At 33.9% G+C, this 14703-nt stretch overlaps 1 protein-coding gene across 8 annotated transcripts in view; it reads right to left on the bottom strand.

The window, feature by feature from the left end:
* raskol (Ras GTPase-activating protein raskol) overlaps positions 1-14703 on the bottom strand; it is a 200992-nt gene that overhangs the window by 141393 nt on the left and 44896 nt on the right. For all 8 annotated transcript variants that reach the window (XM_073079023.1, XM_073079024.1, XM_073079015.1 and 5 more), the window contains exon 3: positions 807-928. In XM_073079023.1, the coding sequence (XP_072935124.1) occupies positions 807-928 (122 nt within the window). The remainder of the gene's footprint in view (positions 1-806; positions 929-14703) is intronic.

The raw sequence follows: 14703 nt of genomic DNA, 5'->3' as shown, positions 1-14703 counted from the left end.
TTCAGAAATATGTACTAAACGCACATTTATTTCAATTATTTTTTACTTTGTAGTGACATAGAAGTCGGTTGTATTTCTTTGTTATTTTTTTTTTTTGTCTTTTTGCAGTGTAAAATAATTTACCTATATTCCTTCGATATGTACATTAAATACCTTTATTTCATTTCATATAATAAAGCTATCAAAGCAACGGATAACATCTCATTGAACGCCAAATTGGGAATGTAAACATAACTGCGCTCTTAAAAAGGCTATCTAAACTGAGCTAAACAGTGGCCAGAAGAAATCCTACGATTATTTTAGCGAACTAACAATTGTTAACACCTCCGATGGGAGATTTATGGACATACCGGTACAATTATAAGATTAACACGATTACTCATTTGAATCCTCCTTAAGACATCGTGATTCAGAGGCTACAAAACCAAAGTCCTTAAAAATAACTTTTGAAATTTGAGTTCAAATAAAGTGAAGCTTATGTTATGCAAATTATTACATTATATTACTTCCTTGAATATTTATGCATATTCTATGTATAATGTTAGATAAAACCTACTTAGATGGCTTTTACATATTATAGGTACAAAGAGTGTTTCTCTACGGAAATCAAATGCTGAAGTAATCTATTAGGAAGGATTATATCGAAGCCATTAAATAATTCCATTATGAAATTTTTAATTAATTTACAAAATAGCTCTTTTGCAGTTAAGATAAGAAAATTAATAAATAGCAATGTTCTAATGAATGTTCACTAAGCTCCTATTCTTTTTACGATCGTATTAACTATGGACACAATGGATACTTACAGCAAGTTCCTCGCTGGTGTACGCGGTAAGAGTGCGTCGGTCCTGCTGCAGCACGCAGTAGAAGGGCTCCCAGGGCGTGGGCACTCCCATCGCCGCACCGCCCACCGCGCTCGGGGCGCCATCTGAAAACACATCACAAACATTAAATACACATACATATGTTACATTTTTATTCTTAACAAATAAGAATTCACTTAAATCAAACATTAAATGGAATCTTGATATTTCCGTGAAGGAAATCATGATTTTTCCATATCTCGCCTACAAGATGCATTCCACTTGATATTTAATTTTAGGACACGCTGTTATGTAGGACATGACATGCATTCAGTATTGACTTAACAGAGGCATGTGTTAAGGCGACTATCAAAATAGAATGACCGAAATTCCCTTAATATATAAGTTGTACCGTGAAATAGCCCCCGTTAAAGAACAAGTACATTAATACTCCTATATTGAACGTATATAGGAATATAAACCATTTCTCAGGACTAGAGAAATGGTTTGCGATAATAAGACTGTGTTTCACTGGCAAATCTTGATACCCAATATCTTTTTAGCGTCAGTAAATCAAGGCAGGCTCTAAAACTTCCACGATATCAATATAAACTTTATATTGTTTTACAGTATAATAATAATTATACTCAAAACAGTAATCATATCTCTTTAATATACTTAAGTAATCACTAAAATACTTGGGTTTAAAAATAGTTAAAAAACTAACTTAAAGAAAACTTAAATCTTAAACTTGAATATATCTCCAATATTCGCTTAATAAAATAACGTGTAATCCGTGTAATGAGTTGCATCATAGTTACAATGTAGCCGCCATCTTCGCTTCGGGCCGCAGAAAAACAAGTCAACCTGTGCGGCAACGACATCTCAGCCAATAAATTTGATAAAAGCCCAGATTGTACAGCCACTGTACATTTGTACAGCCACAAACCCGTGAAACGTTCACAATTGTGAAATTCTATCCCTACTAAATTATACAATTTCACCCGATACGCTTAGACTTATTTAAACGATCTAGAGATATATAATTCACTATCATAATAAATAGACATGATTTAACGACATTTATAGATAATAATCAATGCCACAGTACTTAAATGATTTCGCAAATCGCAAACAAGGAACTTTTATGAAGCTTTTAAAAGTTGGGCTCAAAAACTGATGATTCACAAAGTTCAAAATGTATTGTAAGGTCAATTATCTCCGATTAACGGTGTATACAAAAAATCCTGTTTAGTGAATGTGATAAATGGTTCTAAATATAAACGGAATCCTTTTATTTTGTGGTATGAGTCAGGACACTGACAGCAATTGAAGTTAATAAGCGTAGAACTGAACACAAGTCGCACTCCTACATGCATTAATGCGTTCTATTTAATGCATTTATTATCTGAAGAAATGTGCCCGTTTTTTAATACCTACAAAAAATTATATTATTCCTATAAAAATAGTCTAAAAGAGAAGTCCGAAATGTTAGGAAATTATTCAATTTTATGCGGCGGGCATGACAAATGCGGCGGCGGGCATGACAAATGCGGCGGGAATGACAAATGTCACATTTTATTTAAATAACATTGTTTAATCTGTTTGTTATTAACAATGTTGCTTGTTATTAACTTATTATTAACAAGAAAATTCCATAAAAGCTCGTAAAAAGCAAAAGCCCGCTTCAAGTTTTACGATCGATTAGAAAATTGTCATTTGCGATCGTCACATTTTCAAGCTTATTTATATCATAGTGCACCATTAACAAACATTTTTATACATAAAACAGAATTGTGCATATCACTGCTTATAACCATCTTCAAAAATAGATATACACAGTTAAACAAAACTCCTAATTACCAGATGCAAGTGACAATTGCATCAATTGACACAGTCACTTAGTTCATTAGCGCCACTCGCCACCAAGTCTAACTGCCATATGAATTAATGCGTTCCATTAAATCCATTAAACACTGACCACTAGGTACCGTCTGCATATTGTTTAGCGTTGGAGAAGCGTATGATAAGATAAATAACGATATCAGACTTAAAAGCTCTCATATTTTCTTGGAGAAAATATGAGAGAGAATTTTTTTTTCAGTTTATAGGCACCCGATAAACTGTAATGGATTTAGAATTGTTATCTGTCTTCATAGTAATAATATTAGTTTGTAATTTTTGTTACGTCTGAAGTAAATCAAAATCTCATTGATTTTCAACAATAGAATTAGCTGTAAATATTTTTAACTAGAAATTGTTAATGCGATATATCGCATAGTTAAGTACTATAATAGAGGAGAAGTTAAGTGTTTTCGATTAATAGCTGGCAGTAAATTACTGGCAGCGAATTGCGCTACATAAATTTTCCCGACTCCTACAGGAGAATCTGCATGTATGTATTGTATGTACATAAACTGTTAATCACACTTTAATCGACCGACTAGACGTAGAAAAACTATTAATACGAGTTATTTAACTTTATAAACGCTCCATAATTTATTGATAAATTACAAATAACTATAATCAAATGAGATGAGGGTTTGACCGTACATCAGACGATGAAAACAATGAAAACGGATGCTTGAGTTTAGAACACTTAAGTTTTACATACGAATTAGGATGACACACTCCAACAACTGATAAAGAATGATGAAGAAGACTTGTAATAAGTGTAATATAAATTAAGAACGTTATGCAATGTAAAAAATTATATACGCGACGAATAGACAACGTCTCTTCCTTTGGGAAGTCGGTTAAAAATTTTACGTAATTGAATATTTGAAAATATAACTTTTATGACCGCCTCCACTCTCACCAGTATTTTTTACTCAGAAATGAACGGTTAATATATAGACGACGAACCCACGTGTAACACTTGCTTAAATTAAATTACACTTCCGTCTGGATACAATACAATACTATATTTAAAAATATTAAGTCCACAATTATTTAATGAAGGCCAAATTTAGGTACCTACAAAAAAACGAGTGGAAAAGAAGTGTAACAAATATAGAAACGCCAAATTCATAGCTATGAAAAGTATGTAAGATAACACCGTAAGTGTTTGTGTATCAAAATATTTCTAAACTTTAGCTGTTAACTACAACGAAGTACATACCCTACTTGCTAAAATTTGCATTGCTTCCATGTCCTCAAATAAAAAACATATACCTACGATTAATTTAATTATTTATTTCAGTTGCTAGTAACATACTTCTTATTTTTAAGTTTTTTAAACTATGTTACTTGGAACAGACTATGCATAATATAATCAGTTACCGGAAAAGTTTCTATCATAAAATCATTTCATCATAACAAAATTAGAGACGTTCTAAATGGAATACCAAAATAAAAAATTAATAACCAAACACGTAACAGTGACTATATTACATAACAACGAGTACATGAGTTATGATTATGTTCAACGGCATGATTACACGGTATGACCACAACCTACATGTGTACATTAGCAATTATTAAAATTAAATGTGTCTATCAAAAATGTACCCTATCCTCGTATTCATTCAATTGAACTAATGTAAGATTTATGTGAAAAGGAAAATTCATATATCTCTTCGTAAATCACCTATTTATGTTAATAGCATTTGCAATCGATCCATTCTGAGCTATGGTGAGAACGTTTATGTAATCTTACTGAGATCAATATGTCATGTCAAAGTTCTGGCACACATACGAACGTAGAAGAAACATTACATACATACAATATGATCCTGGTGGTGATTATATGGTCCATACTCAGCTTTATTGCCCACATGTGTGTAGATGATTTATTTCACAAGTGCCTAACACGAAACAGTTAATTCATGACCCAATTTGTATTATTTTTACTTTTGAGCATCGCATGTTTATGTGTGTGCCAACTTCCAATTACGACCTATTTTATTCATAACACGTATACTTATTCCTGTATAAGTACTATATAGGTACGTGTATGCCCTTCGCCGCTTTTAAAAGTTATTTTGCACGAGTTAATTATAATATGCCACTTGATACTAGAATTTCCCTAAATTGAAATCGCATTGTTTTCCTTCGCGCTGACGTTTGTGCGAAAAACCAAAAATCAAATAAAATCTCATGTTAGGTATAAGGATTTTACTTCATAATCTTTTAACATCATACATTGTTTCATTACCATCATCAAGAGTCAATATAAATGTAATAAGATACTTAAGAAACGCTCGTAGTAGGCATACTATCAATCGATCAGAGCCCTTCCGCTTCCGCGCTTGGGTGGCCGGCTGGCTGGCCGACTCGATAACGTAAAGCCTTATCGTAGGTGTCATACCCCTTTTGCTGACATATTTATGTGTAACTATTGTACTTACCTTTCACTTGCAAGAATGTATGCATCACTCAAAAACCTCAGATCACGTGTTTATAGTCTCTTATGAAAATAATTTTAAAATAATCAAATAGTAATTCAATTTAGAGACACAAAAGGTGTGATAAATAAGTAGGTAACGTAATAATTAATCTTAAATCCAATATTGAATGTGTACTCATAGGTACATATAACTTATTCTTACTACACATAAAAATCAAATAAAAAGGCGTGGTAATGAGGGCATGCACTTATGTAAGTGCATTAGAAGTTATTATCGTGCTATTAACGAGTAGCAAATAAATTTAACTCTGTCTATGGCAGACTCTATTAACATACATTCATTACAGCATGACATACATTACAATCAAAAGCACAAAAAGCTTTAAAAAGGTCTGTGACAGCTTCAAAAAATATGCAAATATGAAATATTTCATTATTTATTACAGTGCATATATCTTCTCATTTGAAATAAGAAATTAGTTATCTATGCTATGACAGTGGAGAAAAGGTGTGTGAAGTCTACCACTTGGCCAGCGCGTTGAACTATGGCCTAGCCACTTCCACTCTGAGAATATATCCGTACCCAGCAGTGGGACACTATTACGTAGACCACGACTACCTTCTCGTCTGATCCAGTAGGTACTGAATATTTTTGATAAAATTGACAAGAATTAAAACTACTAACATATTAACAATTCTGCGTACCTACTGTATTACTTTCCTCGAAGACACTTGTTATAGTGTCTAAGTTATTTGTGGTCAATGTTTATGTTATCGTCTTATGACTGTACATTAAAGTGCATAAACAAGTCGAGTTTTCGAAGCAGCCGCGAGTGCCGCGAGCGATCAGCATCGCCATCTGAGGCAGTCACGCACACTGTCCGCTACACGCAGATAGGACGAACAAAAACAAACCCCAAGGGTCTAAAATCTGACCTGCTTTCATATTATATCTCTAAATTCACGTCAATTATTTCGACATCACACAGCGAGCTTTTAAGCTGTTTTTACGAAATGGCATTAAGATTGCTTGCTTTAATTAAATGTTTTATGAAGGCCAATTTGTATGAAAAGGTTAAAAAACGAGTTATAAGTTGGATTTTTTTTTCAGTTACGTAAACAAGTTGTTTATTTATTACTAATTGGACACTTGCATACAGCATGATCTTGCTGGTGGTAAATGTGACATGAAACGAGCTTTTTAAATTTACTTTTGCATTCCCAACTCGCTATTTTTATCTTAACCCTCCACTTTATATATGGAACAGGCAGAGGCTCTTTGCCAGTCCCTACCAGTAATGAGGTAGAAATAAACATATTAACCGATTAAAAAAAATTAAACTCTTAATCCTGTTGCATTTTTTTATAAAAGAAGTATAATATAAAAATTAAAACGGTCCAAGAAATTTAGAATTACTATCTTATTTTCTTTTAAGCTTTCCATTTTTATAAACGAAATTTCAAACTTTAATATATCTACAATACATACATATTGAATAGATAAATATTAAAGTAGACGCAAACCGGCTCGGAGGTTAAAAATGGCTAGGTGCAAAGATTTAAAGCCTCAAGGTAGCTTGAAGTACTGTTTGCAATGGCCAACAACTTGCCTTATAATAAAGAAAATACATATACATTGAGTAGTCGACGGATGTCGCCGGCGGGATGTGACCGTGCTTACCATTACTTACTCATTGAAACCCTTTTTACGCGCCAGGAAATCCTACAAAGCTTACTACTGTACTTTGCATTAATTCACCCTTTGTGAAACATGAAACAATGCGCATAGGTGGTCACTTGATACATTATACCGTTCTGCAAACTCGAAACAGTTTTTTTTTTATAAAATTATAAACGCACGAATAGTTCTTTCGTTAAGTTAATATTTTTGTGATAAACTAAGAAAAGGAATACTTAAAAAACAAAAACAAATAGTTACTAATTGTTACATAATTAAACGATATTGTCACCTATAATAAAAATAAGTAAATCAAAGACAACGGAAGACACATAAAAGATAATTATAACTTCTTTTGACACAAACATCACATGCGAGATTTTTTGTTGGCAACAGCGATACCTGTACATTTTCTTAGCTGTTCATAAGTAAGCAATACATATATAAAAAACTGTAACGAGCTTATAAATATGAGGGTATATAAACGTAAATAAACAGGTTAAGCTGTAAACAGACTTACAAAGTTGCCGTTAGAAACCGCTGTTATTTATGGGTATAATATTTATCGAGCTGAGAAAATGTTAGTAAAATGTAGTGTCAATGCATTAATATTACTCCTACCTATTTTTTTTTATAATATAAGAGTAGCATACGAGTATGTAGTCCACCTGATGGTAAGTGGCTACTGCCGCCCATGGACATCTGTAATCAACCCCAGATAGGATTAGATATTCTTACCTGAGGTCGGCCACAGATGCGCCGCTACCCCTGAGGACTAAGCTGGAACGCCTCGGAAAAGTCTGTCTCCCTTACCACACCCTTCAAACCTGAACACAGCAGCGCCTAACACTGCTGTTATTAGGTAGAAGTAGGTATGGCGGTGGTGCCGCCGGAGTCGAACCACAAAGGGTTCTACCACCTTTCAAGCCACCTAACTACTCACATACTAAAATAACACAAAACCTGATATACCCGACATCATATGTCATCACTAGCGTCTATCGATAACTCATCTCACAGAAATACAAGGTTTTAGTTTTCCTCTGGCGAAGTAAGAATCATATATTTTGAATGGTTGGCAAATTTGCATGACTTTAAAAAATAGTGGTCTTAGATTGGAACCCATGTATCAAAGAGCCCTTTCTGAGTATGTAAACATCACGTAAGAAAATCAAATGACTTTATTTAAAAGGATAATTTTGATAACGAAATTACGTAAAGCTTGATACCCTTGCACTTTTTAACTTTAAAATTGAACGGAGTTCAAGTTGAAATAGCACTTGTCTCTTACGTACTAGTAAATGACCGTTTTTACGTAACTTTCAAGGTATCAATAATTACAGACATGACTGCAAAATTATTACATGGACAACAGAAGCTTTAAAGGGCTACTTACACGACAACTTTTCGCACGCAAAGAAGCAGTCACGATACAAGCGGGATTCAAATGCTACGAAAATATGATAGAGTCGCGATACAAACTTCGTTAGTGTAATACTCGTATATCTTATACCGATGAGAGTACTACTAAGTGCTCTTGCTCTACACCGCAATTTCTATGGCCATTATTGCCATCGGCCAACGTATGCACCTCACGACTGCACGACTTGTAACATGACTGCATCCTCACAAAGAGTCGTGTGCATACGCCCTAAGAGACGTCTTGCCAAGGAAAATCTGCATTTTATTTGTATGATACATACCGATTTACAGGCTGTTTACTTTCTTGAATAACGGATATTACGTCACAATGACAGTATAACGATGAGAGACTGCATTTTTATTGAATAATATCTTGTGTACAATATTATTTCTGTTATTGTTTCTCGAGCAATAGATCGATTTGCGTGCAGTTTGTTTACAAAATACATACAATCATCTATATTCATAACGGTTTCTAAATAACAACGTAGGTACATTGTGCAAGTGTTATAGCAAATGAACGCACAATAACGGCGATGACGTGCCCAAATCAAACGAGACGTGCGTGTTCAACTTGTTATAATGTATTTCATATTTTATTCGTTTTGTGTATATTATTTGAACCATTACACTACCTTCTAAAATCTGTACATAGAAAAAAATCATATAATACAGCCATTTTTCCTCGATTTATAAACAGATAACAAGCATAACGACATAATACACGATGCATTTACTAATGTAAAATTATTAACTGATGTAAAATTAACTACTTAATGCAATATTAGCTCCTAGTTACTACTAGGGCGGAGAGCTTTTTTCGATAACACCACTAATACGAAGGAACCACGATTTTTTCGATAAATTTACAACTTATACATGAAATAATCACAATAATTTATAGATGTTGTACTTGTTTAATTGAAACCATGTAAAACTATTGAAATGAGTTTTACATAGGAATCTTATAAATATTGTGTACCTACTTACTGCGTTTACTAAATTAGTCTTTAAAAAAAGTAATTAGCTAAGTAGAAATTATATCCTTAAAACATTTGCAATTCAAAGGGTTACGTAAACGTCTGTTGATTTTTATAAAAAAATATTCCTACGAGTTTCCCTTCGAGTAAGTAAAGGTCACTTGACAACCGGCTGCAAAGGGCGTCGCCCCACTCATTCCTATGCTATGCGCCCAACAATTATATGCTCGCCTGCCCATGTATATGCTAAAGTACTTGTATCCATCGTACTACCTCTAATTATATCACTTCACTGCTTTAAACGCGTTATGGCATTGAACTAGTTCATTTCGCAGCGTGAGAATCGTACACATATGCAATTTCGCTCTTCAGTGGATCGTGTCATAATACAAACTGAGAATTTCATTCACTCCTTCAATGTTATTACAATCTTTATTGCCGCGACAAAAAATATAAGTATCTACTCGATCTTTTGTAACTCTTTCACGCTCTGTGCTCTGAGGCAACGTGTATAGCATGCTTTAGTTTCCTGTTAGTTTCAATACTGTGTAGGCGTTCGTCTTTGAAGCCCATATCAAATGTTTGAGTTGGGAAAATTTGACACGTATGATACAGACCCTACGTGATATTTTTTCCCAAGACAAATACGTATACACAAGACTGGGGGACACGAGCACCGCATCGTGCCTTGAATAAAAATAACCTACTTACGTGGGCACTCTCTTTGAATAGCCTTTCATACAGTATCTGAGAATCTTCTATACTATGAATAAACTTTTATAATTGCTTTAATAGTAGACTACGTATATACCCCATTTGGGTAGCGTGTTCAATGCACATACATTGTCTAACCATTGAGAACAATAGGCAAATGTAAATGATACAATTAGGATGTGGGAGTTGCTCATACGATAAGAAGAGCAATTTTCGAAGTGTGGGCGAGACATCCCGCGCACCGTAAGTAGACCCTATAATTGACATAGAGAAAGTACAATTTGACCAGATTAGAGCACGTTGTACCAAATTAAACCGTGATTACGAAGCTTATAAGACGCTTAGAGTAGACATGTGGATAATATATTTTGTCTAATAGATAAGATAAAATAAACGATCGCTCTACAATATACGAACAACTATTTAATAATAGAACCGGCGTTTTTAGTAAGGCTATAAAATTTAGATTGCTAAGATTGTTATAAGACAACTTTATTTATATACCAATTTATATTAACGAGTTTCTACTTACTATCTCTATACTTATACGAGTAGTTGCCGTAAGCAAATTACTCGTTTATTACGTGAAATGTTAATCAAAGCCAACATTATGTTAAAATAAATTAAAAAAGCACCGTTCATGTACTGAGAAAATGGCAGATTTTTTTCATTGCTTTACCTAACGATTAAGCAGACGTGCTACTCGTACCTGATGGAAAGTAGTCAATGCCAATGGACATTTGCAACACCAGAGGAGTCGCCAATGCATCGCCGGCTGTGGACGAGACCTCTTTATGCGCCTGTTTTGAAGAGTCCCATGTCATAGCGCTCCGGGAATACCTCAGAAGGAAGTCCATACCTCATCTCGAATCAGTTATTTCGAAATTATAGACAGCCAGTTCAATTTTATGAATCATAAACTATATGGAGAAGATTGTTACTATATTCGGACTACAGCACAAAAAGGTAAGTAGAAATAGAGCTCTTGTAACCCAGCAACGTCACAACAATGCTGATAGTAAATTAATTCAATACAAAACAGTTCCCACAGTCGCACCATTGATGTAACGAGTTCCAGTGTTGGATAACATGCGTCTGTTATGTTATGCCGGAAACCCTGCGACCTCATAGCTCACTTGTCACGTGTGACTATTAGATCGTTTTCCATCATACTGATATAATGATTGTTCATCATTAAGTCGGTCATTATTTAATAAACTTAATTATTATTTATTAGCAACGGCAATCCCTCTGCTGTTACTCATTAGTAAGTACATTTCCTTAGGTGAACACTCCGTAGGTATTTGGTTAGGTTAGTATGAAAAACCTCCATCAACCCACTTTAGACCAACATTTTAGAGTACACTGTAGTCATTAGCTTTTGGAAGAGAACCGTGCCCAGCAGTAGAAATTGAAAAAAGTTGTACCTAGTCAGTCAAAAACACAATCGAAATTATTTATAACTAAGCATAATTTATTTGAAGTGGTTCTTGTCGAGAGAAGCAAGTTTAATAGTCACTAAATATTCTGCGTGTAGGAAGACTTTCGCTACTGATGAGTTTCCTAAGACCTGCCGGAAATGCGAATATTACGTTACGACCTGAGTACAGAGTATTGGCGGTAAATTTTATGCTTCTATGAAGTAGTTACGTTATATCATCCTGTGTCAACTATTGAGATACTACCTACAGCTCTTATACGAGTACCTTACCATATTTATTGAAAATAAAATTATGACGCTTTTATTTGAAGACACCACAGATAAATAAAAAACTGTTTAACATTATACCTTTACAAGAATATTCTCTATAAGAATACTTTTTTATTTTAAGTGTAGATTACATCGGATATAAAAGTGGGTATAGCGCAAAAAAATAATAAAGTAGAGACTATTTACTCGTATAAATTGGGCATAGTCATAAATATGATTATTTTTAAATGGATACCTGATTGTCTTTTTATCTAATAACTAATTATTATCTATCTATTAAGTAGAAATAAATTATATTCTTTATTAATTTAATACCAAATTTACATCAGAGATAAAATAAAAATAAACTCGTGAAATTTAAGAAATTTGTCTTGATATTATTTGTTATTCTATTGTAACACCTAACCTTATAGAAATAGTTTCACAGTACCGTTCCTGCCTTTTCATTAAGCTGCAGATTAAACACCGTTGGAGTAATAAATGTCACGTCTTCCATAAGACCGCCATTGATCCCCTATCAAAAGAAATCAATTATGTACCCATGAATACTCTATTCATTTTTGGATGACACGATTAAAGTTGTTCAATAGCTTCTGAGATTTATGAAACAGCTGATTGTATGGCACCCAGTCACGAAGATTTTGAATAGACCAGCTGAGGACTCGGAGGCTCGAGTTTTGACTCCAAAAGACTATATGATTATAGAGCCATTATACTTACTACCTAGTTAGCTAGTGATATATCAATCAGTATGAATATTGATGTAGGTGCATTCTATCCAATTACAGTAAGTTATTCTATGTTAATACCTAAATGAATGAATGAATGATGATGATTATTTGAATGGTGTATAACTAATGTCTGAACCAGTATATTTCTTCATTAAAATGCTATGTCTTGATTAAACAAGCGTAGTAGAGGGATATGTCCTAACTTTCCTAGGGGTAGTAATTCATCTATAGTCACCTAAATCTAATACTGTTCTTTATCGAAACAAAAGTCCTTGAACGACAGTGACCACTTAACATAAGGTGAGTAACAACAATCACATACGTGTTTGTTGTTTATATTACAGTGTGACAGAAACAAATTGTTTATAAAACAATCGATAAGTTACTTACATTAATGTAATAAAGATAATTTAAACAAGATTATAAAACAATCGATAAGTTACTTACATTAATGTAAGGAACTTATCGATTGTTTTATAATCTTGTTTAAATTATCTTGTTTAGAAAATACGAAATTTATTTCTATAAATTAGGATAAATGACTAATTTGCCTGACTATTTGCCTGAACGTTTTAAACCGAGATACCTACACTTATTACAAAGCACCTATTTATATTACAAGCCTGTTTTCAATAAATCACATTTAACTAGATAGAGAAATAAATGGGCAGCCGTTTTAATTCTATTTGCTAGTTCCAAACATGACCTTGGACATTCGTAATCTTATTTAATTCATCCTTGTTTATGTAAATTAGTTTGCCTCGCCTTAAATGTCAAATATACATATCTTACTTTCGAGCAGCACGGACAGACACAAGCCATTGTAAAATATTCAATGCATAAGATCCAATGATTAGGTACAAATACATGATACTCGTAGAATGGGTGTTTAAAAAGGATCAATGAAATAGAATTATTATATTCCCGGATATTATTATTATTAGCGTAAACCCATTACCCATATTACACATAGCTAAACTAAACTAAACTAAAACGCTTTCTACACTCACTGCCCCACACTAGGATTCCCTGTATCGTGGGTGCTATGGACACACACAGAGACAAATACACAAACACCCAGACCCAGAAACAGAAATCTAAATTCATCATTTAGAAATCTGTCTGGCCGGGGATCGAACCCGGGACCCTCTGCGCGTCAGGCCGGCATGGTGACCGCTCCGCCACGCGGGTCGTCTAAATACACATAGCTAATCTATGAAAGAGAAATATTTAATATGTTACTGCTGGATCACGCTTAATAAATGCAAATTAGTAATGTCATTAATGGCAAGATATCACACACCTTATCCAAATATATTAGGAACAATCAAAATTGAAACTACATGGTATTAAATATTTTTTCATTTTTTTTAATTCGGTTTCAGAATCTATTCTTTATATCATATAAGAAAGATAAAAAATATAGGTGCAACAATGACCACTTAGCACTGGATTAATAACAAGTATCTGTTTACTGATTTCAGAACTTATCGTTACGTAACGTTAGTATCTCAAAAAAATCTCGGTAATTTCATTATACTTAAGGTCAAAAACATCTCAGGAATTCTGCTCTACAATCAGGGTACAACCACGATCAACGTAATAATAGGATATGGCCAAACATTGTTTAAAAAACATATGTCTAAAGCATAGTAATTGGAAAATAATGAGTCGTTTATTTTCAGTACAACAGGACATAATGACAGGTAGTGTTTGGTCTGATGATAACGATCAATTAAGTTGGTATAAAAATGGTGGTGACGTCATTGAAGTGGCGCGAACCAGTTCGGCTGGTGGCCGCCACAGGTGCGACTGCGTGTGCAACAGCAAGTGAGTTAACATGAGCAAATAATAAAATTGAATTATTGTTGCATATTCGCCTGACACGCTAAGAGTTCCGGGTTCGTCTCTAGCAAGAACACGTCTAAATAATGATGATATAATTTAAGTTACATTTCTGAAACCGGAAACACTACTACGAAACGCCGTGATAGCCTAACTTAGTCTAATCAGAAGTTCCGAGGTTCGAATCGTAGGCATTTCTGATTTTTCAATCAAAACTTAAAAAAGTACTCTCCAGGGTGTATGAAGTCTACTAGTCCAAGTTTGGCTAGCGAAGTGGACTATGACGTAAATCCCTATTACACTAAGAAGAGACCCGTTCCCAACAGTGCACAATATGTACACTGACACTCTGATTTCCTCGTGGGTGGCCATGGCACTTCACAGGAAACCTAGTGTGGGGCTATAAGTGCAGAAAGTCAGAGGCGTCATTAACACTCATAGAACATAAAATATTCATCATTAAATGCGTAC

The sequence above is a fragment of the Epargyreus clarus genome, unplaced genomic scaffold (genome assembly GCF_041222505.1).
Source record: "Epargyreus clarus isolate Ecla_fem2 unplaced genomic scaffold, WU_Ecla_fem_2.2 ptg000014l, whole genome shotgun sequence".
In the NCBI taxonomy this organism is placed as follows: domain Eukaryota; kingdom Metazoa; phylum Arthropoda; class Insecta; order Lepidoptera; family Hesperiidae; genus Epargyreus; species Epargyreus clarus.
Note: the sequence above shows the minus strand (reverse complement) of the source record. Positions and strands in the feature narration are given on the sequence as shown.